Below are 26,081 nucleotides of genomic sequence, written 5' to 3'. Positions count from 1 at the left end.
AACATCCTTGAAAATCTTTTCTGCACCCTATCAAGAATAACAACACCATTCCTATAGAAGGTTGACTAGAATTATACGCAGTATTCCGAAAGTGGCCTCACCAGTGTCTTATGTGCCCATAACATGACATCCTAACTCGTCTATTCAATGTTATGAACAATGAAGGTAAGCATGCCAAATGCTGCCTTCACCACCCTGCGACTCCATTTTCCAGGAACTATGCACCTGCACCTTTAGGTCCCTTGGTTCAGCAACACTTCCCAAGACCCTACCATTAAATGTATAATGCCTTGGTTTGCCTTGCCAAACTGCAACATCTCGCGTTTTATCTAAATTAAAATGCATTTGCCACTCCTTGGCCCATCTGATCAATGTCCCATTGTATTCTGAAATAATCTTTTTCACTATCCACTAGACCACCAATTTTAATGTCATCTGCAAACTTGCTAACTGTACCTCCTAAATTCACATCTAAATTATTGGTGACTTGAACCCAAAGGTTCTGGTCCAGTGGTAGATACACTATCACTGCACCAAAACAGCCCTTACAAAGATGCAGTTTTTCATCCTCCTTGAAATCAGGTGTAATTTACCCCAAATAGTTCTGGTTCTACATATTTCTTCAGTCAGCGATGATATTCCATCTAAGATCACAACTATTTGTGCCTTCAGTATTGCTTGTCATATTTTCTGTAGATATTTTCCAATCAACTTGTGAGAGATAGTAATACACGTCTCTGTACGTGAACCCGAACTTACTGGTCCAGAACTAAGGACAGGAATGAGGACCCAAACATGACAACAGACCCTTTCCTACTATCTTCATCTGTGAAGAATCTGCCATCATCACTAGCAATCCAATTCACATGAACCTTCACAAATGGCATAGCCTCCAGGGTTTGCCCCAGAGTTTCCAGAATAAGTAATAAGACACAGTATGGAAACAGTCAGGAAGGGACAACTATGAGAAGGTGGGTGGGAGAGGCAGTCAATGCAGGACTGATGGTTTTTATGTAACAGGAAGGCTGCTGAAGGATTTGGTCATGCTTGGCAAGTGGGCAAAGAAATGACAGTTGGAATACAATGCGGCCAAGTGTGAGGAAAATTTTGGTAGGAAGAATAAAGGCATAGACTTATTTTCTAAATAGGGAAAGGCTTCAGAAATCCAAAGCGCAAGAGAGACTTAGGACTCCTAGTTCAGAATTCTTTTGTTTAACATGCAGGTTAGTTTGATGGTTAGGAAGGCAAATGCAATGTTAGCATTCATTTCAAGAGGACTAGATTACAAGAACAGAGATGTACTGCTCAGGCTGTATAAGGCTCTGGTCAGACCGCATTTGGAATATTGTGAGCGGTTTTGGGCCCGGTATCTAAGGAAAGATGTGCTGGCATTGGAGGGGGTCCAAAAGAGGTTTACAAGGATGATCCTGGGATCGAGGACTTGTCACATGAGGGACAGTTGAAGACTGAAACTTCTATTCCGAGAGTGGCCTGGGTGTGGAGAAGATGTTTTCAGTAGTAGGAGAAACTAGGACCCAGGGGCAAAACCTCAGGGTGAAGGAACTACTCTTTTTAGAACTGAGATGAGGAAGTTATTCAGCTAGAGGATTGTGACTGTATGGAACTCATTGCTTCAGGGGACTGTGGAAGTTATTGAAGTATTTAAGACAGAGATAGATATGTTCTTGATTAGTAATGGGATCAAGAGTTAGAGGGAGAAGGTGGGAGAATGGGATTGAGAAACATCAGCCATGATCAAATGGCAGAGCAGATTTTGAGCTGAATGGCCTAATTCTGCTCCTATATCTTATGATTACAATTTACCATGATTTGAAAGCCTAGCTATTACAGTAACCTTTTGGTTGTGTCTTTGACTCATCTAATCTGCTTCTCACTCAATTGGATACGTGGAATAAACATTTTAGTTTGTTAAATCCTAATCCTATCATATTTTATCTTAAATTAATTGGTAGATGTATTCATTCCCAGCTGGAAATCAGCCAGACATACAGCTGACCCATTAAGAAATTTGATTCTAAAACAGAAATTGTTGGACAAACTCAGCAGTATCAGCACCTCGAGTGGCAGCATCTGTGGAGAGAAAATAAAGTTAATGTTTTGAGATCGGTGACCCTTCACTGAAATTTGACTTTCTGGACAGTTTTTAAATGTCTTACTCTGCATTTAACATGTAACCACCAGCCACGCTGCACAGTGGTGCAATAAGATTTTCCATGCTGTCAGTTAAATGTACTTGTTTTATTTATTTATGGGATGTGGGTATTGCTGGCTGGCCAGCATTTATTGCCTGACCCTGATTACCCTTGGTGTTGGTGTTGAGAGTTTACCCTTGCAATGAAAATAAAACATTAATCACCAATATAATTCATGTTTTTTGGAGGATTGACCCATTCACATGATTTGGGTATGAATTAAAAATCTCACCCTTTCTGAGTTAGTCCTTTGCAGACTCAGAAGCTTCAGAACTTAGCTTTGTATACTTGCAAGATCTGCCCTAAGCTGGGTTCTACAGTTGGTTTTATAAGTAGTGTAATCATATTGTAAAGAAAAATCAGTGCATTCATTTTTGCTCTTAATTAATGTGTTTCAGTTTGTAATCGTGGTTGTAGACAGTATGGACAGGGAGAGGATAGCAATAACCAGAGATGAGCTTTACAAAATGTTGGCGCACGAGGTAAGGAAGCATTTTGATTATCTGTTTAAACTGTCCAATTTTTCTTAAGTTCCTTATCTGAATTGTAGATTGCTTGGAAATAGTAAAGAAGGTAAATTAAACATTCCTCCACTATCTTATAGAAATGCCTTATTTTTTGATACATTTTTTTATGTAATAATGCCTGAAACTGTCAATACATATGAGAGTGTTTTTAATATCAGTTATGGAAATAACATTTTATTAAAGGAGTCCAAGCACTTCGCAATTCAATGTATTTCCCTTGTTCAGTCTTCTCTGGTTATTTACTGAATGTTGAATTTGTTTATTTATTTAAAGCAGTAAAATGTCCAGTTTAGAATTGTACCCCAATTTGGTCTGAAGGTCATAATTGGAATGGATTATATACATCTCTCTTTATGCTATGAAAGTAATATGTCTTCATTCTGAAGTTGCGCTCCATCTACAGAGAGAGCGTTTTTTTTCCATCAGATTATTTCTTTCTTGTTCCCTTTAAGTGTTTCCCAAAAAGCATTTTTCTAACTTTTAAATTTGCATTCATCTATCTGTGAATCTTGCACTCTCAAAACATTCATTGTGTCACATGCAAAGGTGTTGCATTAGAAAGTGTCCTCAGTTTCTGTCTGTCATCCTTACAAATTCATACGTAGTTGAAATTAGGCTTTGTTACTATAATTTGACATTTATTTGACTAAATGCAAATGAATCTAAAGATATTTGATTCAGTTAGTGTTTAGTAGTGAGAAATAAGCAAGCAGTAGCAAAAGCAATCAAGTCCCTAAATTCCCTCAATCCACATACCAGGAGCAACCTACTGTAAACTAAGTTACTCAACTTGTACCCCAATGAATGTTATAGTTGGGCCTAAACTTTCATCATCTGCCATATTGGATATTTTGTGTATGTTTATTAATATTATCAGGGTGTCATGTTCTCTTGATTTCATTCTTGAAAGCCCAATTTCAAGTCCAGGTTTTCATCAAATCAATGACACAGAAGGACAGTTCAAAAGAAGAGGGTATTCGAGTTGTTTACCATGAACACCAGACTGGAGAGGATCAGAAATTGAGGAATTTTGTTTTGAATAACATGGGTGAGACCTCTCTATGCCGGAGTTTGTAAAGGTTTCTGTCTCAATGGAGAGATAAAAATTGTATCTTTGTGGGGGAAGAGGAGGAAGTGAATGTGAAGATCATAGTACATAATTGGTTGAGGGAGGGTGACCGAAAGTGAAAATAAAATTATCGAAAATAAGCTGCAAAGGTAGCAATCCTATGAAAAGGAAATGTTTGTCACAGAAAATTGGTTCTGTTGGTATAGAAGTGGTACTATTGGTAATTAACTATCTTTCCTGTGATGATTATAAATGTAACCTCTTCCTTACAGGAATTTCTTTAATCTTGTATTAGTTCCTTGGGATGTCCAAAGGTGCTTCATGACCAGTCACTGTAGTGTCAGTAAACATAGCTGTCAATTTTTAAGTTCTGAGATCTCTGAAACAGCAGCTGAAATGAATGACTGATTGAAAAATGAATATTTATTGCATTCATCTGATAATCCTTTGGCAATTCTGTTCACATTTTATTTTGATTAATTTTGTCCCAGAATGACAGCATTTCCTTCGTGCAACATTCAAAGCAAACCAAGTTCCTGCACTGTTCTCTAATCCAGAAGTGGACCTTAATCTACAGGCTTTTCACTCTTCTGAATATCGTTAGCTGATACAGCCCATTATTTTAAATTATAATTTATATTTTTAGCTCAAAGTTGCTTTATTTAGCCAATTGGAAGTTCAGTTTTTTTTTTGTTCAGAGGAGAAATTATTAGGAAAGCACAAGACTGAAATATGGAGAGAAGTGTTAAGTGTGGAAATTACTAATTGTATACAAATCTATATATGATTTGGAGATGCCGGTGTTGTACTGGGGTGTAAAAGTTAAAAATCACATAACACCAAGTTATAGTCCAACAGTTTAATTGGAAGCACTAGCTTTCGGAGCAGCGAAAGCTGGTGTGTGATTTTTAACTTTGAATCTATATAAGTTTGTTGCTTTGGCATGGATTATCTGGATCCTAAAATACACTGAACTCACTCCAGCCTCAAATAGGTGTTGGCATTAATAAGTCTTATTTTAATAGTTATAGGTAGTATTAGATTTTAACATGTACCCCTGAAGGCTCAAGGTTACAAGTAAGGGTTGTTCTGCAGTTTTATCTTTTTAATGGGGGGCGGGGAGAGAATAGGACAATTTGGGAAGGTTGCAACTTCAGGCTGTTTGGAAGCCATAATTCAAATGCTCATGAGATGTTAAGTCTTGAGCCACTGGTTTTTTATTTCATCCCTGAGCATAGTCTTGAATACAAGGTTTTAACTTTTTAACATGCACCCTTTAGATTGACACTGCATCTTGGTAGTATTGCTTTTAATTAATTTGATTGTTTGATACCTCCTTCTCATAGATTCATAGAGATGTACAGAATGTAAACAGACACTTCAGTCCAACCCGTCCATGCCGACCAAATATTCCAACCTAATCTAGTCCCACCTGCCAGCACCCGGCCCATATCCCTCCAAACTTTTCCTATTCATATGGATTTAATACTGCATTCAAATGTTTACTTATCTCTGACATAATACATCCTGCAAGTATGTTAATTTCTGTGAGACTTTTAAAAATGAGTAAGCTGTAATATATACTGTTTCCTTGTTTGTTCATGCTTTACTACCATATTTTGACTAGAACTTTGAGAGAAGTTAATTTACTCATGTCACCTGAATTCCCACTAGATTTGTGAAGTTAAAGAAATGGCATGGGGGTTGGCCTGCACATTTTGATGGGTTTGGAGTTTAATTTTGATTTTGAGTAATTGTGACAAATAAAGTATTCTCCTTCTAAAAGTGAGTTTATGGTTCAGAAACATGAATGTAAAAAGAGTCGGCATTGGCTTGGGTTATTCAAAATGAAAAAGAGAGTATGGTTGAAATAAATGTGTTAATTGTTCTTCAAAAACTCACTGAGAAGAAAATTAGATTTGCACCATCAAGGGAGATAACCCAGATTTTATCTTGGAATGTCAAAAGAATGTTATGGGTTCAACCTGATGGTTATTGATGTAGTTGATCTTTGGATTCAGTTAAAGCCTAACTTTATTATGATTCTATGAAAATCAAAAATCTGAACAGCAGCCTACAGCTGTTTTCTTAATTTATTAAAGCAGCACATGGTCCTTGATGGATTTTGCTTCTCATGTCCAACCTTAGATGCGATTCCATAATTGAATATTCACTACAAAATCCTGAATGTGCAAGAATTGTACCAACAACCAGTTCAGGATCATCACTCGGGCTAACTATGTGACACATTTTGTACATACTTGAAGTGGCGTATATGAATATACAGGGTCTTGCTCTTTGCAAACAGAACATGTACATGCCCTGTGCCTGTTTGAGTGTAACAAAGGGGTGATTTCCATTCTCTGATTCATTAGTTAAGGCATTGCTTTGAGAAATCAGTCACTCTGCCTTGTTTAAAATTTAAACAAATCATGGCTGTTAACTGCCAGCCATCATTAAGTGATGCAAAACTTCCACCAGTCACTGTTCACTTGCCAACAAAGCAGTCGGACTCTGACTTTAAATGTTATTTTCCCCTTATTTTTGGTATTTCTTGTGAATGGTCCTGTTGAAAGCATGATAAAGATGTTGAAAAGGTATAGGTTTTTAAAAACTCTTGTCATGAAAACTGCTGCATTATTTTTTTAGATATTTGATCCTTTGGCTGCCTCCTATCTTTGAAAAACATATCAGTATCCTCCCACTGTACCAGCCATCATGCTTTCTCTAACGTATATGATCAAATTGATTCACAAAGGGCACTGCTGTTTTTGAAGCTCTTGATACATGGGAAATTGTTGTCTCATCAAGTGATGTAGAAATTATACTGGAAGCAGTTTGTTTAATCTGAATAATTCACATTGGTGCTTAACTTCCATATGAGCTGTCATTCAGCTGAATAGCCCTTTTGTTTTAAAAAGTTTTGTCATATACCTTAAAATGTAATCTGTGTGCCTTATTTTCAAATCCTCAGTTACTGGAAAATGCCTTTCTATGTAATAGAACAAAGAACTGCACTTGCTGGAGACCAGAAACAAACAAGTATAGAAAATTCTGGAGAAACTCAGCATGCAGAGAGAGAAACAAAAGTTAATGCTTCAAGTCCTGTGACTCTTCTGAAGAAAGGTTACTAGACTCGAAATGTGAATAGTTTACTCTCCACAAATGCTGCCAAACCTGCTGAATTTCTCTAGCATTTTCTGTTTTTGTCTATTTCTGTTTAGCTTGCACAGTTTCAGAGTTTTTCCTTCTGCTGACTCCAACTTTCATTCTCTGTAAAGAGCCCCAGTTTTTCTATGTATTTCTGCACACACTGCAGTAATCCAAGTGAACTTGTACTGAACCTATACATTAGCTTCAACATTCTTCCTGTAGTGCAAAAATATATACAACATGCAAGCCATGATCTTAAGCTTTATATGCATGCATATTGCAATTCATTTTTATTTTCTATAATTTTGAATAAATCATTGCGCTTGAAAGCACATACATAATCTGTTAAAGAACAAGAGATTGTTAAAAAGTAAAGTTGCCATAGTCTTCAGACCATAGGGCCACACAGTCATTAAAGAGACCAACTAGTGTTGGTTTAGACTGAGGGTCACCACACCTCCGGCGTGGATAGTGGTTGAGAAGGAGAGTCCTCCATGGTAACCTTAGCTGATATATGAATTGAACACATGCTATTGGCATTGCATATTAATTCAACATGCCTCTTGAATGAAGATTTTATTTTTGTGTGTATACTTGGGTGTCCATGTATGTATTATCCCCCAACAAAAGTTTTTATTAATTCATAACATGTAGGTGTCATTGGTTGGGCCTGAGTTTGCTGTCCATTTATGGTTGCTCTTGAAGTGTAGGTGCTGAGCTGTTTTCTTGAACTGCTACAGTTACCTGATTTAGGTACACCCATGATGCTGTTGGGAGGGAGCTCTTGAGCTTTGACTGAACAAAATTGAAGGAATAATATTTCCGAGTCAGGACGGCGAATGGCTTGAAGAGAAAAATGCAGGTGGCGGTGTTCCTATGTATTTGTTGCCTTTGTCCTTCTAGATGATAGTAATCATAGGTTTGGAAGATACTGTCTTAGGAGTCTTGGTGAATTTCTGTGCATTTGTAGATGGTAAAAATGCTGTTGCTGGTGAGGGAGTGAATGTGGTTGTGATGCCAGTCAAGGAGGCTGCTTTGCTCTGAATAGTTCCAAGCTTGTGTTGTTGGGGCTGCACTCATCTAGTCTAGTGGGGAATATTGTATCACACTTGTGCTTTACAGATGGTAGACAGTGTTTGAAGAGTCAGGAGATGTTCTTTGAGTTGCTCACTGCCTGGTTCCTAGACTCTGACCTTCTCTCTCAGCTGTAGAATCAAATGACGAATTTAGTTCAGTTTCTGGTTAATGGTAATTCCCATGATATTATTAATGGGGATTCAATGATGATATCACCATTGAATGGCAAAGGTGATGGTTTGATTCTTTTTTGCTTAAGGTAATCATTATCTGACACTTAGCTAATGTTGGAATTTTTTTGCCCAAGTTTGGAGATGGTCCAGGTCTTACTGCAATAGTCCAAACATAACTTCTGAGGAGTCATGAATGATGCTGAACATTGTATATCAGTGAACTAATGTGAAAGAAATCAGTCTTTCTGACCATGTGATGGAGAGAATGTCATTGATGCAACAGCCATAAGAGCAGATGATATAATAGGCTTTCTCTATGTTAAAATGTTTCTATGCAAGTTGGTGGTTTGGTCAGACACTTAGTATTGAACTTAATGTGGATTTGATTCTAGGCATTCATTTTGAGAATACAACCTTACTCAGCCACACCATCTTGCTATTTTACATCCTGCAGTTCTGATGTAAAGATGAACTTTTGAACATATGAATAGACGTTCTACGATCAGTATTAAAATATTGAGAAAATAAAAGTTAAAAATCACACAACACCAGGTTATAGTCCAACAGGTTTAATTGGAAGCAGTAGCTTTCGGAGCGCCGCTCCTTCATCAAGTGATTGTGGAGGACACAATTGTAAGACACAATTTATCGCAAAAGTTTACAGTGTGATGTAACTGAAATTATACATTGAAAAATACCTTGTTTGTTGAGTCTTTCATCTGTTTGAACACCATGATTGTTTCACTTCTTTCATGTGTAAATCACAAAACTTTTGTTTTAAAAGTTGCATTCTCAGGTTAACTGTAACAATTGATGTTAGTGAGACAATATGTTGAAGTTGTTAGCCCCATGTGTTCTCTGCCTGTGCCATGATGTTCAGACTGATTCTAATCTACAGAGTGAGATAACAGAGTCTTACATGAATTCATGCAGTTTTTGAGCAAAGTACAATGTAACTCTGCAAGTACAAATTCACCACACAAACGTATCTGTATATGTGTGCACGTGGGTCTTTGTGTGTCTGTCTGTCTGAGTTGGGGGGTTGAGTGTGAGAGAGTGTATATGTGAGTGTAGAGTGCCTTAAGTCTGTGAGGGGGTGGATGTGAGAGTGTGGGAGTGTGTGTGTGTCTGTCTGTCTGGGGTGGGGGGTTGAGAGTGTCTGAGAGAGAGAGAGAGTGTATATGTTTGTGCGTGAGTGTAGATTGGTCTAAGTCTCTGAGAGGATGCATGTGGCAGTGTGTCTCTCTAAGGGTGTGTGAATGTGTGTGTGTGCATGTCTGTGTATACATGTGCGTATAGGAATGTCTGTGTGTGTGTGTATAGTGCAATGGTGGTCACCTGTAGTGTGACATGAACCCAAGGTCCCGGTTGAGTCCTCCCTTTGGGTATGGAATTTAGTTATCAGCCTCTGCTCGGCCATTTTTCGCTGCTGCCTGGCCTGAAGTCTGCCTTGGAGGATGGTCACCCGAAGGTCTGAGGTTGAATGTCCTGGACTGCTGAAGTGTTCCCCAACTGGGAGGGAACACTCCTGTCTGTTGATTGTTGTGCGGTGCCCATTCATCCGTTGTCGTAGCCTTTGCTCGGTTTCCCCATTGTACCATCCTTGCCTGCAACATATAAGATAGACAATATTGGCTGAGTCACATGAGTACCTGCCACATATATGGTGGCAGGTAATCATGTGACATCAGTTAACCTGAGAATGCAACTATTAAAAAAAGTTTTGTGATTTACACATGAAAAAAGTGAAACTATCATGATATTTGAACAGATGAAAGACTCAACAGACAATCAAGGTATTTTTCAACGTATAATTTCAGTTACATCACACTGTAAACTTTTGCTATAAATTCTGTCATACAATTGTCCTCCACAACCACCTGATGAAGGAGCGGTACTCTGAAAGCTACTGCTTCCAATTAAACCTGTTGAACTATAACTTGGTGTTTTGTGATTTTTAACTTTGTACACCCCAGTCCAACACCGGTGTCTCCAAATCAAGAAAATACAATGTAGAGAATGTCTATAAAAGAATGAAACTACTTTTTTCTTCCCTTTGCCACATTGACATCTTGAAGCAACCAGTGTACTGTATTTCTTTCGTATTAGCTTACATGTGATAGCCCAGAGTTTTAAGGAAAGTAGCTCACAATGCTTTTACTTCAGTCTTTATTGGGGTCTGTTCTTAAAAGTTAAAACTTGAAAATCAAGTCTGTAGAAATAACAAGATATACTGTTAAGAATAAAACAATATTTTGTGTTTTGCAATTCAGGATTTGAAGAAAGCAGGACTGCTGATCTTTGCCAACAAACAAGATGTTAAAGAATGCATGACTGTAGCTGAAATTTCTCAATACCTTAAATTGACCTCAATTAAAGACCATCAATGGCATATTCAAGCTTGTTGTGCTCTAACAGGAGAAGGGTGAGTGGTTAGAATTGTACTATTTAGGTGTTTTCTTTTATCTGCGAGCTTATATGACAGAATTAAAATCTAGGATTGGACATCATAGGCTATGGGCAACTGGTGGGAAATAGTATTAAGATAGATGGCTGTTTATTGCCCCACATCATGATGGGCAGAATGGCCTATTTCAATGTTGTAAAAAAAATCAATCTGATATCTGTTGACATTTTTAGTAGTGCTCAACTGCTCTAAAGTAACTATTTGTAATCATTTCTTTATGGGGGTTAGCTATGGATAGGAGCTTGCTTTTTGCAGTATTCCTATGCACCTAGTTTGCTTTTTTGTTCAAGGTAGTGTGCATGTGCTTTCTGGGTGAGGGAAGAGAGGGGACTAACCTCAATTTATTTTTCTGTAATTAAGCATATTGAACAATACTTCTAGTAAGTGCTTTGTCTACCTTTGCAGGTTATGTCAGGGATTAGAATGGATGACATCAAGACTTAAAGTCAGATGACCTCCATGGATGCGGATGCATGGACCATTAATTTCTAAACTGTATATTTCTTCCAGCGCTAACAGCTCCATGCTTGCTGGATTTATTGGTATTTATTTTTTCGACTGAATAAAGTTTACTACTTTCACACTTGCTTCAAGTACAAGTTTGGAAAGACTTTCCTTAAGGATCAAGATTGAGTTCAAGACTCCGAATTCAATTGATCATTTGTAGCTTTTCTTTTAAAGATGGCTGTGATTAATTGACACTTTTTTTTTGGAACCAGCACATTCTGCTCAGGGTAGAGTTTTATAATATTTGGTAAGTATTCGGAGGGGAAGAAGTAAATTTGTATTTCAGCATCATCATATTAATTGCCATTTACTTTGTTAAATAAAAGAAACTATGATCTCAATGGAACACTGTTATAATGTTCACAGCTGGAATCAGCAAGTTCTGGCTGAGCTACCTGTTGCTATTTTGATCTGGTTATGAATGACATTGCTGTGCTGTGAAGAAACTCAAATATTATAACCATTTTTGTTGTTTAAGTGAACAACAAGCAGAATGTTTTATATAATTTTCACTAAACTACATAGGAATGCTTTGGAAATGAATTGCATGATGTAAGAAAGATTAATACTAAAGCCACTAAAAATATTATCAATGTTTAACTGAGAAAAAGGTGTACAAGTAATTTGGTTTTAAATCCTCTTCTTGATTATTTACCTAAACACTACTTCACATAAATTATATTAGTGCAATTATCATAGAGAATTTGGCAAATTTTTAATACTTTTGCATACCTTCATACTGAATATGACAGTTTAGCACAATGAAACTTTGATCCTGCAAAATTTGAAAATGCACTTCGGACTTGGTGATCTTGTTCTGTACTTTCATCAAAGTGAAGATGTGCTTTTAGATTTTGAAATCAAATTTTTCTTTTAGTAAAATGGGGATTTGAAACTTGAGGATATCTGGACAATATTGAAACTGTCAAAGGTGATAACCTGCTTTCTTATAGCTTTATTTGAATTCCCAGCAGAAGTTATTTTCTTGTAATTTAAAAACACTTGGCAATTTTGTGGTACCAGGTTGATTGGAATTGGTATAGAGAATATCCCTCGGGTCCCAATTACAATCTGATAGATCTTTTTTTAAAGTTGTATCAAGCTAGTACATAGCAACTGGGTATGAAATCAAGACTTGAAATCCACTGCTTTTAGCATTTGTGGCCAATATAACTTTGCACAGAAGCTTCTTTCAGGGCTTTGAATTGTGTGGAAGGCTGAGACGCTAAATTATTTGTAGTACTGAAAGATGTCAGTGACAAAGTGGAAAGATCAATCCCAAATGCCTGAACCCAGAAGTTTTGTGTTATGTTTTGGCCTGGGTAGTGGGATGTTGTTGTGATACATAGTTATTAAATAGGAAATCTTGTATTAAACTCTAAATGGAAATGTTGTTTCTAATATATACATATATTTGTATGTGGCAATTCTCCTTACTGATATGGGCAGATCTATTTTTCCGATCTGTAACTAGCATCCAAATTGCAATGTTGCGTATTTACTATATTATTTTAAAAAACTTGTGCATATCTCCAAATTTTAGCACGAGAAGGAACAAGCACATTTTAAAGCAAATGCTTGTACTAAAGGCTTATTTATTCTTCTCTCAAGTGTTCAAAGCACATTTCATTAGATGAAAAATGTTCCAGATTGGTAAGAAGACATTAAATGTTAAATGATCAGCCTTTCTTTGGTACCAGTACATTACTGATAATGGTTTATGGAATAACTATTCCAATTCACAGGGCGAGACTAATTTTTTTTTCTACAATTATTTGTGAAACCAGTGATGTATATTGTGAATCTGACTTCGTGAAAGCAATCAATATGATTAGTAAAATTGGATTTCACCAACCCCGATGTGCTATAATTTGTTTTACAGTACAGGTGAAAAATGTACCAATGACATTTTATTTATGTTGCACATTCAATTTGTGGGAATGCAAGCTAATATTATGATTTTGACATCTGCATTCTGGTATCAATTTGAATTGAGTTTTCAAAAATATTTGCTGCGTTGTAGTTTGATTTTCCTTTTTCTTGAGAGGTAGACAACATAATATAATACAGAGTAACCTTGATTATCCGAACAAGACGGACAGGGAATATTTTGTTTGGATAACGTTTTTAAAGGACCATGACATCTTGTTCGGATAATCTGAAATTCGAATAATTGACGTTTGGTTAATCGAGGCTGCCATGTATGCAGTTATCAGTATTATTTTCATTGTGGATTTTTGAATCAGTCTGGCCTGTTAGCCAAACTGGATTTTGGTGGTAGGCACCCTTTCCTAAGGGATATAACTGAACTCGTTATGATGGTGGACATGGTGGACAACCTTGCAGGGACCTACAATTCAATACTTATGGCCTTCATACAAATTTGGAAGTCTTAATATGATTTTGCATTGCAGTGTGCCTTTGTGCATGGGAAATTGTCTTGCTAACTTGACTGAATTCTTTGAGGAGGTGACAAAGAAGTTTGAAGGCAGAGTAGTAGATGTTTTCTACATGGACTTCAGTAAAGTGTTCGACAAGGTTCCACATGGGAGACTGAATAGTAAGGCCAGATCACATGAGGGAGCTAGCCAATTGGATGCAAAAATTGGCTTGAAGGTGGAGACAGAGGGTGGTGATGGAGGGATGTTTTTCAGACTAGAGGCCTGTGACAAGTGGTGTGTCTCAAGGATCAGTGCTTTTTTGTTGTTTATGTAAATGATTTGGATGTGAATATAGAAGATATGGTTAGTAAGTTTGCAGATGACATCAAAATTGGTAGTCTAGTGGATAGCGAAAAAGATTGAGTACAATGGGACAGCGCTCAGGTGGGCAAGTGGGCCAAGGAGTGGCAGGTGGAGTTTAATTCCGATAAATATGAGGTGTTGTAATTTGGTAAAGCAAACTTGGCAGGACTTGTATGCTCAATGGCAGGGCCCTGGGAGCGTTGCCAAACAGAGACCTGCAGGTGTAACTGTACAGTGCCTGGAAAGTAGAGTTGCAGGTAGATGAAGTGGTGAAGAACGCATTTGGCATGCTTACTCTGTTATGAATAAAAGAAGTATGAATTGGGATGTCGTGGCTGTACAGGACATTGGGTGAGGCCACTTTTGGAATAGTGCGTACAATTCCGGCTGCCCATCTATAGGAAGGATGTTGTTAAACTTGAGAGGGTGCAGAAAGGATTTACAAGGACGGTGCTGGGAGTAGAGGGTTTGAGTTAGAAGTAGAGGCTGTATAGGCTGGGGCTTATTTTCCATGGAGCATCGGAGGCTGAGGGGTGACCATGTAAAGATTTATAGAATCATGTTGAGTAGCCAAGCTTTATTGCTTTGGTAGAGGAAGAGTCCAAAACTAGAGGACACAGGTTTAACCTTAGAACCCCTACAGTGTGGAAACAGGCCATTTGGCCCAACAAATCCACACGGACCCTCCGAAGAGTAACCTACCCAGACCCATTCCTCTACTTTATTATGGTACATTTACCTCTGACTAATGTGGCTAACCTACATATTCCTGAACACAATGGGCAATTTAGCATGGCCTATTCACCTAACCTGCACATCTTTGGATTGTGGGAGAAAACTGAAGCACTTGGAGGAAACCCATGCACACATGGAGAGAATGCGCAAACTCCACACACAGTTGCCAGAGACTGGAATTGAACCCAGGTCTCTGGAGCTGTGAGGCTGCAGTGCTAACCACTGAGTCACTGTGCTGCCATTTAAAGTGAGAGGGAAAGATTTCAAAAGGACCCGAGGGGTAACTTTTTTCACGCAAGGGGTGATGTGTGTATAGAATGAACTACCAAAGGAAGTGATGGAGCTACCAATGGAAGTGATGGAGGCTGGTACAATTACGACATTTAAAGGGCACATGGATCGGTGTATGAATACGAAGATTTCAGAGGGATATGGTCCAAATGCTGGCAAATGGGATATCTGGTCAGTGTGATTTGGACCAAAGGGTCTGTTTCTATGCTGTATGTCTCCATAATTTCCATCATATTTTAATTACATATTTGACTCATTTTTAAATTGCAGAGAAGCCAGATTCCATTTTTGTGATTAACTGAACTAAATACTGGCCAACTGACATTGCGTGCTGTCAAGGTTTCAGATGATTTTTTCACTTCTTTCATCAGATGAGTGTCCCTCAGCATGTCTTTCATCTTCTGCTTCTGTACATACCCTAGGATAGATAACTTATAATGTAAGCTACACAATGTAAAAACAAGCCATTAATTCCATTCAGTCCAGGTGAATCACCTCCTTGCTTTCCACAACTAAACGTATCAACATAAGTCTCACTTACTTCACCTTTGTATAGTTTCCAGCATCCCCTTAACCACAGCTATACTCTAGATCTATATCATTTAGTCATTTCCTGTGCTATATTGTTTTACATCATCTTCACTCTCCAGATTAAGAAGTCGATCTTAATTTTCTGACAACTGAACGCCATGTAAAAAATATAACATACAGTCCTGATGCTGCCACAGTTTTTAAAAGTTTAAACATATTATTTGCTAATGTTGGATCAAAATGTGCTAAGAGAGTATGAATTTCAAATGGATTAAACTTTCACAACCTTCTGATTGGTGTTATCAACTAAGTCACTTATTTTAAAACAAAACCTGTTCGCTTGTACTTCAAATGCCTTGAGAATTTTTCAACAAATTGAATACTGTAACTTGTACAGAAAAGGTAGTTGTATTACATTCAATTTTTCTCTGCTAAATTAGTAATTTGACTAGATTGGAAAAATTTCACATCTAACATTACAGCACAATCCCTCTGCATTTTATAAGCTAGTTACTATCTAAGTCCTTGAATTTATCTTGCTTTGCTGGTACTGCAGATCAAGTTGGTAAACTCATGTTAGGTCTGTGTTCAGTGTGGATGTTAGCTAGATTTTAATTAAGACTCCATTATTGAATTGCTTTTGGTAACATTCTGCAGAAAGTCATTAAAGCTTTATTCATTGTTTTCAGCTCAGGAAAAGGAAAACATTAAAACAAAAGTCTGGAATCATTCCAGTGTACAGTATTTTTGATATGTGAATGAGGAAAAAAAATCAAACTGAATTTTTTTTAAAGAAAGTAACCAAAAGTATTTGGTTCACATTTACTCTTTATCAGTCTCTATCTCAAGTTTGTTTTATTTCAAAACATAGAAACTTACAAAAAGATGATGTGCCCATAAGGAAATGAATTTTTTTTTGGAGGCATGGTTGGGTTATGTATTGGTTGGGGTAGAAATTTAGTTTTCCTGCATTCTGCCACTGAATCACCAGATATGATCTTGAAATTCAACTGACCTCAACCATAAGCAATCCAGCTGTTTTTTTTAACGAGATTTACAAGTGGATTCAATAAATATGAATCTTCTAAACAATGGCACTTCTGACAATGTAGCACTATTTGAGTTAAATATCTCAGGTCCTGGAGAAAATGTGGAACTTGACTAAGGCATAGGTATTGCCAAGTGGCATTTAGAATGAAAATGTCTGTAGAAAATTGAGAGCACGAAGAATATACTTAATATCATCTGACTTTTTGAGTCTCTGTATAATGTCAAAACAGAACCATTTTTCAGGCTGAAACACACAGCTGGCATTTAACACAGCCAATTGTATGTAGACTAATCTGATTGGACAAATATATCTTGGTAGCCACATTGACAGATTGAAAGAGGTAATGGTAAAACTGCCATACTTTTGCCATTGGGCTGTTCTCTCATTAGAGAGAGACGACGAGTGGTGATTCATCCTGACACTCGCCATGCCTCAGGCAAGGGGAAAGTTTGAGCGAGAGAGTCATTCATGGTCACCTCAGCTGGCATGGGATTTGTCCTCAGTTTGAGTTACAAGCCACACTGTCCAGCCAACTGAGCTAAACGACCTCTTGAAAGATGTGAACAACTATATTTAATCTTTAGGGTTAATCTGTAAGGTGTTTGGAATCAGTACACATTTTTCTTTGCATAATGAGCTGAACACCTTGCTTCTTTAATGCAAATTTGAAGCTTCAGTCCCATTAGCATTTTACTATTTACACATAGAATTTTTTAAGCTCCTGAGGTGGCAACATTTACCAAAGTTTGATGATTGCTGTGTTGAACTGGAATGGATGCGTTTTGTGGGAAAGCAGTTTTGGAATCTTGAAAATTCTTGAGGTTTGAACATCACTGACAAGGCCAGCATTTGTATCTGATCCCTTATTGCCTTTGAATTGAATGGCTTGCTAGTGATGAGTTCTGACTGTGATAAGTTGAACAAAAAGCATTTTGTATTATCAACCCTTTTGTATCTTTAGGCCTCCCCACCACATACTTTCTAAAACTAGAGAAAATGAAATATAAATCCAACTTGCAGCTAGGTTAAGCTATTCTAATAGATATAACTGTATCAACTGTATTTAAGACCTGCTCCACCATACTTTTAGGGCTCCATGTATGTAGATTACGAGGGTAAGGAGATTGTATTGACCCAAATGTTACCTCCATTCTGTCACTCCAAAGATGCTGCCTGACCTGCTGAGTATTTTTTGACATTTTCTGTTTCTCGTTTACTGGACATGAGGTAGAAAAATTGGATCAATATTCTGCCTAACGTTTTTATAAAACATCTGCACTGTTTGTAATTCTTCGATTATCTGAAGATACAGTTTTTGTTTGCTTGTTTTGTAGAATCTGTCCAATGCATTGCACAGAGATCCAGAGGAAGATGTCTATCAGATGTTTAAATAATTTTCTGTAAATTACAAGAAATACCCTCAAATATTGCCTATGTAAATGTGTGTATTATCTACATATAAGGATTGCACATGGTTAAACATGTGATAGACTTAACTATCTCAAAGTTTATTTTTAAATTCTCTCTTTCTCGATAAATGTCACTTCTTTTGCGTATACAAGTTCTGGTATTTGAATAAAACCTAAAATGCTGTTGTAATGTAGATCATACTTTCTGTCCTGCAAAGGGTGCACCAGCTTTATATTTTTTAAGAAACAGAAAACACAGAAATCCTCCAAAAATTTCTCCACTTGTGTCCAGTGTGGGTATTCAATGCCTTCGTGGTCTTTTTTAAGTGTGGTTCAGTAAAGACATCTCTTATGAGACTTCAACAAAAAATGTAATTTAAAACTACTTCATAATGAGCATGAATGATTTCTTACTGTTTCTTGGTTTACAAATCACTTAAATGATGTCTTATTTCAGATTGCCTACTGCAATCTTTCTGCTTTTCTACTATCTACTGTAACTGTTAAAGCTGTCGCATGCAAAACTAAGCTTAACTTCTGGCACAACCTGCTGAAACATGCTGTATAGCAGTTGGAAGGATGTACTAGCAAGCAAGAAATTGTGAACCACATATTTAACAATAAAATAAATACAAATTTAATGCAGTAAATTAGTCTAATTTGAACATACTTAACATGTTAAGTGTAACTTCTGATTCATTTGGATCCTAAATCTACAGAAGGAAGATTGCTGATATTATTTTTAAGTAAATTTATCAGTTTATTATCTAAGTGAATTCACTTTCTGACCGGTATTTATTTCTTCTTAATAAGGGACCTCTTGTAGCCCCGCAGTTTCTCCCTGCCTGGAATGTACAAGAAGAGCCTACAGTATGCAGTTCCTCTGTAGCAGGAATGCCAGCACACTGAGCCAGTAGGGGGCATTATAGCCAAATCCAATTTCGCTGTCAGCCATGTGTACAGTTTTAAACATGCCATTAACTTGTAATCAAGGGAAACTGTGATAAAAATAGTTGAGGTCAAAATGGAGGTGGTAATCTGGTATATTTTAATCATGTAAGTAGCAAGAATTTAGTCTCTAAGCCATTTAGGTTGATCAAGTAAACTGAAACTAAGGAGCTTCATTCTAGCTACAATTTCAATTGTATGCTGTCAAAATCCAGTGGAGTTATGGTTAATTGCTTATTAGCAATCTATATAATCACTCCTTTGGCAACACTGCCTGCAAATGCTGTTGATTTGTGTAATACTTGTAATATTTGTGTAAGGGTGAATAATTTTGTGGGTACCTGGGAGTTTGTCCTCCAAGTGTTCCGTCTCTTAAAAGACAAGCTCATTCTTTCAGCAAAACTGTACTGCCAGTAAATAGCTTTCTAATCTATTATCTGTTCTGTAAGTATTGTACTGTTAAATACTTTGATGTTTTTTTGCTTCTGTATTTTTTCAATAAATATGAACTGGTATTTTTAGTCTGTACATTTTTCTGCCACTTTGACGAATATGGTAAGCATCCCACATACTGAGTGTAAATTGTCGTTATTATTTCTAGTGCTGAATTAACACCAGAAAGCTAGCATTATTTTATGTATATATTAGTGAGTTGGAGTTCTTTTTGTTAATATGACTTCATTTTGAGGAATGCTTTGAATTGCTATATTGTTAGGTCTAAAGTGAATTTACATACGTTTCTAGTTTTGCTTTTAAGTCCAATTTCAGGACAATTCTATAAATTTTCAATACTTAAATTGTGAAATTTCATAATCAGCAATCTGGAACTCTTTCTCTTACAGTATACTAAGACATCCCACTTAAGCTATTTTACTCATGTGATACGATATTGTAATACCAACAGTTAAGTGGTAATTTGAAGTGGTAGTACTACCGTTAATTACATAAGATGAATTAAGCTGAAACCAGCTTATAATTAAAAATTTAATTGTGTGGTATTTTTGACAGTATTCTTTAAAACATCAAAAGACAGTAGTCCTCATCTGTTTAACTCGGATAGTTAGAAGCATTAGCCTACATTATCAATTACGCATGTCTTGAATTGGACCTATTTCTTCTTAGTTACCTAACTAACCTTCAGCCATACATATTAAAACGGTTTACTGTGTGCCCCTCCAGTTAATTCAGTACATCTTAATCTGTGGATGAAGATGAAGTACAGTAATGTTAGTTTCAAGTAATAAGTGCTTTACTGCTTAGTTTGGAGTTGAACAAAAGGAATGATGAATTTATTTTGTAAGGTAAAAGGTATTGTTGCAAAATAAAACTGTGTTCTTTGTTTAGTACCTTACATAATTGAGAGACCAGTTAGAGCAAATTTCATGTAGATATTAAGTTGTTATAGTAAAGTACCTTGTTTCTAGAGGAAACTGCCTACAAATGAAATATTTTCTGCAACAAGTTGCTTAAGCATGAACTATGAAAAGCGAATTATGAAATGGGAGCAGAAGTAGACCATTCAGTTCCTCTAGTCTATGCCAGCATCCCATAAGATCAAGGCTGATCTGATTTTGTTATAAATTACCCATCTGCCCTCCAACTCGTGATTTCCTTGCCTAACAGAAATCTATATACTTCTGACTTTAAAATGTTCAATGAATCACAAGAGGAAACATCGTCCCATATTCACTTTAAGACCCTTCAGGGGTCAAATCACCCCTCTTCTAAATTCCAGTGGAAACAAGACCAGTCTGTCCAACCTTTCTTGTAAGATAACTAATTCATTGTAATTTTCAATCTAGTAAAACTGAACTGCCTCAAATGTTACTCTGCAAGTTGCTCAGAAAATTATGATTTCTATTCCAAGAAAATAACTTGGTTATTTAAGTTGAGAAAAGGGAATCATGCAAAGGTCCCTTATGTTTGGTTCACTAATAAAATCAATGCCGATCTTTCATCTGAACTTCCCTTTCAAGCAACTTCCTGATCAAGCATCTGAATTCAATAGGTTTCAAAAATCTATTGATCCCAGCCCCAAACCTATTCCAAGCTTGTGCAACGCTCTAAAGCTGAGATTTATAAAGACTTGGGGAGCCTCCTGAAGAAATTTCTTACCTCAGTCTGGAAGGACAATCCTGGATCCTGAAATGACCCAGAGTTCTCGATTTCAAGTGGTGAAAATAGGTTTTCATAATCATAAGCTGTTCTGAAGGCTCACTGGCCTTAACTTCAATTCTGTTTTCTCTCCCCAGATGCTACCAGACCCGCTGAGCTTCTCCAGCAATTTTTGTTTCAGATTTCCAGCACCTGTAGTTTTCATATTATTTCGTAATCTACTTTGTAAGATAGCCTCTTATTTTTTTGAACTTGAGAATTGTACTGTTCAGTTACACACTATTTCTAGGATGAGATTTTCCAATATTCAGTGAACAATCATAGCTTTTTTTTCCATCCTTCCTTGGTTGTAGCGATCAAAACTAAATGGTCAATATGGACTCCCCAAAGTTCTGTATAATTGTGGAAAGACCACTAATTATTCTGCACAAAGCTCCTATCAATTTGATTCCTAATTGCTCCTTGTTTAATAGGCATGCTAACTTGTTTCATGTAAAGAAAATTCAAATGTCTCTGAACACCAACATTTAAATAGTTCTTTGTGATTATAATCCAAGAGGGAATTAGAAATCAAGAGTTCAGGAAAAGTGTTTCCCCAAAGAGTAGTAAGAATTGGAACTTGTCACCATTGGAAGTGGTTGAATTGGATAGTACAAATGTTTTCAGGAAAAGCCAAGTAGTAATGAAGGGGAGAATGAAATGGATGGTTACACTGGTTGGTTACATGCATTAAAAATAGGAGAAAAGTTGAGGAAGCATCTTCATGCATGGTTGGACCAAATGGCCTATTGCATTATCCTACATAGTTTCTCATTCTTTTCTTTTTCTATTTCTACTTAAGTAATCTCACATTTCACTTCATTTCGATTCTATGCATGAACTTAATGCCAATCAAGTTATAAATCTGGCTTTTGTTTTGGATACCGATTGAGTTCTCTTCACAAGTTACTTAAACTTTTTATTGTCCGTGATCTTGCATGGATTGCACTTGGTTTCCTTCATCTAATCTTTTTAAATAAAGCAAAGTTGCCATAGTTCCATAGGACTTCTCTCTCAGTAGACTGAGCCCTTAGGGTCACCACACCTCAGATGAGGGGAGAGTTTGAGAAAGAGAATCCATCATGGTAACCTCAACCAGTGCAGGAATTGCTGTTGGCATCCCTTTCCATTGCAAACCAGTATTCCAACCAATTCAGCTAACTAATCCCAATGTTTAAAATAGATTGTGAATAATTAAAGCCTTCTACCATGCTACTAGTAACAAACTGACAATGACCTGCTAATTCTTACATTCTCACATTAAATGTAATGGTAAGAAATGGTCCAGAGTACAGATATTCAAATCAAAATACTAGTATTACAAGTTAATAAGGTAATTAAAATAAGCAAACAGACCCAGCATTGATTTCTCGATGGTTAGAACTGTAATGCAATAATGTGCTGAACTTGTGTAGAACCTTTGGTAGGCCATAGTTAGAATGCTATGCACAAGTCTAGACATCCATTTGTTAGTTTTGCTATTGTCCTTGAAAATACTTTGAGGTTATACCCAACAAAGAGATGTGGCTTTTGGAAAAGTGAGAACTTCCTAACAGCATAAAATAATTTGCTAAGGTAGATGAAAAGAGAGTACTTCCACTGGGGTGCTCCAAAACTAAAGGTTATACATTGCCAAAGAACAAAGAAAATTTACAGCTCAGGAACAGGCCCTTCGGCCCTCCAGGTCTGAACCGATCCAAATGTATTGTCTAAAACTGTCGGTCAATTCCTAAGCATCTGTATCCCTCTGCTCCCCACCTTCTCATGCATCTGACCAGATACATCGTAAATGAATCTACCATGCCTGCCTCTACCACCTTTGCTGGCAACGTGTTCCAACGCCCACCAACCTTTGTGAAGTACTTGCTGGGTGTATCCCCCTTATGCTTTCAAAGTGACAAGTGGAAAGTTTGACGTCTCATTATTGAATCCTTCACCCTGGGAAAAAGCTAGTGTCTATCCACTCTCTATACCCTTCATGATTTTGTAAACCTCAATCAGGTCCCCCTTCAATCTCCTTTTTTCTAGTGAAAATAAACATAACCTACTCAACCACTCTTCATAGCTAGCACTTTCCATACCAGGTAACATCCTCGTAAACCTTCTCTGCACCCTCTCCAAAGCGTCCACATCCTTTTGGTAATGTGGCGACCAGAACTGTACACAGTATTCTAACTGCGGCCGAACCAATGTCTTGTACAATTTTAACATGACTTGCCAGCTCTTATACTCAATACCCCTCCAATGAAGGCAAGCATACTATATGCCTTTTTGACCACTCTATCCACATGTGCAGCAACCTTCAGGGTACAGTGGACCTGCACTCCCACATCTTTCTGCTTATCAACTTTTCCCAAGGCTCTTCCATTCATTGTATAATTCGCTCTAGAATTAGACTTGCCTAAATGCATCACCTCACATTTTTCTGGATTGAAAGCCATCTGCCACTTTTTTTGCTCAACTCTTCAGTCTATGTATATCCTCCTGTATTCTCTGACAGTCCCTTATGCTTTCTGCCACTCCACCAATCTTTGTGTCATCTGCAAACTTGCTGATCATATCAACAGTGCCCTCTTCTAGATCATTTATGTATATTACAAACAACAGTGGCCCCAATACTGACCCCTGTGGAACACCACTGGTCACCTTTCTCCATTTCAAGAAACACCCTTCAACTACTACTCTGTCTCCTGTTGCTCAACCAGTTCTTTAACCACCTAGCTAGAACACCCTGCACACCATGTGACTTAAGGTTCCCCATTGTAGACTAATGGAGAAAGTTAGCAAACACCTTACTAAAGTCCATGTATACGACATCAACAGCCCTTCCTTCATCTAACAACTTTGTCACTTCCTCAAAGAACTCTATCTTTGATCTCCCCTGCACAAATCCATGTCGCCCATCACCGATAAGCTCATTCCTTTCCAAATATCAATAGATCCTATCTCTCAGTACCCTCTCCAGCAACTTCCCTACCACCGATGTCAGACTCACTGGTCTGTAGTTACCTGGAATATCCCTACTACCCTTCTTGTATAGGGGGACAACATGAGCAACCTTCCAGTCCTCCGGCACCTCATCTGTATTAAAGGATGCCACAAAGATCTGTCAGGGCCCCAGCTATTTCCCCTCTCACCTCCCTCAGCAACCTGGGATAGATCCCATACAATCCTGGGGATTTGTCCACCTTAATAGCCTCTAGCATTCCCAACACATCTTCCCTACTTATGCCAACGTGATCCAGACCAATCAAACTTCTATCTCTAATCTCAAGATTCATCATGTCCCTCTCCTCTGTGAACACTGATGCAAAGTTACCATTCAGAATCTCACCCATTCTCTCAGGTCTGGCACATAGGCTTCCTTCATTATCTTTTAGTGGACCAATCCTTTCTCTAGTTACCTGCTTGCTTCTTATATAAGAATAAAATGTTTTGGGATTTTCCTTAATTCTGCTAGCTAAAGCCATTTTCATGACCCTTTTTAGTCCACTTGGTTCCTTGTTTAAGACTTGTCTGACTCTTCCGATATTCCTCCAGGGCCTGGTCTGTCCTCAGCTGCCTAGACCTTACGTACACTTCCCTTTTCCTTTTGGCTAGTCACAATTTCTCCTGTCATCCACGGTTCATGAATCTTGCCTTTCCTATCCTTTACCTTCAATGGGACATGCCTATCCTGCACTATCTTTAACCTATCTTTGAAAGTCTCCCACATCTCAAATGTGGACTTCCCTTCAAATAGCTGTGTCCAATCCACATTTCCAAGCCCCTGCCTAATGTTGATAGAATTGGCTTTGGCCCAGTTTAGCATGCTTCCCTTAGGACCACTCTCTTCTTTATGGACGAGTATTCTAAAATTTACAGAATTGTGGTCACTGTTCCCAAAGAAATCCCCCACTGCAACTTCTACCACTTGTCCTGGCTCGTTCCCCAGTACCAGGTCCAATATGGCCCCTTCCCTTGTCGGACTACTGCTCTGGAAAACTCTCCTGGACACTTCATACAAATTCTACTCCATCCAGACTTCTGGCGCTAAGTGTATCCCAGTCAATGTTGGGAAAATTAAAATCTCCCATCACCACTACCCTATTGCCTTTACATCTATTCATAATCTGTTTACCTATTTGTTCTTCTACCTCACGCTCACTGTTGGGAAGTCTGTAATACAGCCCCAACAATGTAACTGCACGCTTCTTATTTCTCAGCTCCACCCATAATGCCTCACTACCCAAGACCGCCTTTAGCACAGCCGTGATATTAGATTAGATTAGATTACTTACAGTGTGGAAACAGGCCCTTCGGCCCAACAAGTCCACACCGACCCGCCGAAGCGCAACCCACCCATGCCCCTACATTTACCCCTTACCTAACACTACGGGCAATTTAGCATGGCCAATTCACCTGACCTGTACATCTTTGGACTGTGGGAGGAAACCGGAGCACCCGGGGGAAATCCACGCAGACACGGGGAGAATGTGCAAACTCCACACAGTCAGTCGCCTAAAGCGGGAATTGAACCCGGGTCTCTGGCGCTGTGAGGCACCAGTGCTAACCACTGTGCCACCGTGCCGCCCTAATGTCCCTGACCAGCAATGCAACTCCACCCCCTCTTTTACTTCCCTCCCTGTCCTGTCTGCAATGTCTATATCCTGGAACATTAGTTGCCAATCATCATGCCCTTCCTTCAACCAAGTCTCTGAATGGCAATAACATCATACTCCCAGGCACCAATCCAAGCCTTAATTCATCTGCCTTACACACTATACTCCTTGCATTAAAGTAGATGCATTTCAGGCCACCAGTTCTTTTGCGCTCACCTGCTCTCTGTCTATTCTTCCCTTTATTAATGCTATCTTCATGATTCTTACAGTCTCCAGTCTCCACCTCACTGCCTACTTGTTTTCTCTCTGGTTCCCAGCCCTCTGCCACATTAGTTTAAAACCTTCCCAACAACAGTAGCAAAAACTCCCCCAAGGACATTGGTTCCGGTCTGGTTCAGATGTAGACCGTCCCTTTTGTAATAGTCCCACCT

At 37.9% G+C, this 26,081-nt stretch overlaps 1 protein-coding gene across 2 annotated transcripts in view; it reads left to right on the top strand.

Moving 5' to 3' along the window:
• Window positions 1-19,410, top strand: part of arl5a (ADP-ribosylation factor-like 5A) — a 35,250-nt gene extending 15,840 nt beyond the window's left edge. The window contains exons 4-7 of one of the 2 annotated variants that reach the window (XR_011961721.1): window positions 2,612-2,695; window positions 10,486-10,637; window positions 11,085-11,433; window positions 18,761-19,410. Coding sequence is in view for 1 of the 2 variants with exons in the window: in XM_072579846.1 (XP_072435947.1) it covers window positions 2,612-2,695; window positions 10,486-10,637; window positions 11,085-11,133 (285 nt within the window). In the remaining variant the exon portion in view is untranslated. Of the gene's footprint in view, window positions 1-2,611; window positions 2,696-10,485; window positions 10,638-11,084 lie in introns of both variants that reach the window. The other variant, XM_072579846.1, reaches the window with a different exon arrangement.
• The last annotated feature ends 6,671 nt before the right edge of the window (window positions 19,411-26,081 follow it).

The sequence above is a fragment of the Chiloscyllium punctatum genome, chromosome 10, assembly GCF_047496795.1.
Source record: "Chiloscyllium punctatum isolate Juve2018m chromosome 10, sChiPun1.3, whole genome shotgun sequence".
NCBI lineage: Eukaryota > Metazoa > Chordata > Chondrichthyes > Orectolobiformes > Hemiscylliidae > Chiloscyllium > Chiloscyllium punctatum.
Note: the sequence above shows the minus strand (reverse complement) of the source record. Positions and strands in the feature narration are given on the sequence as shown.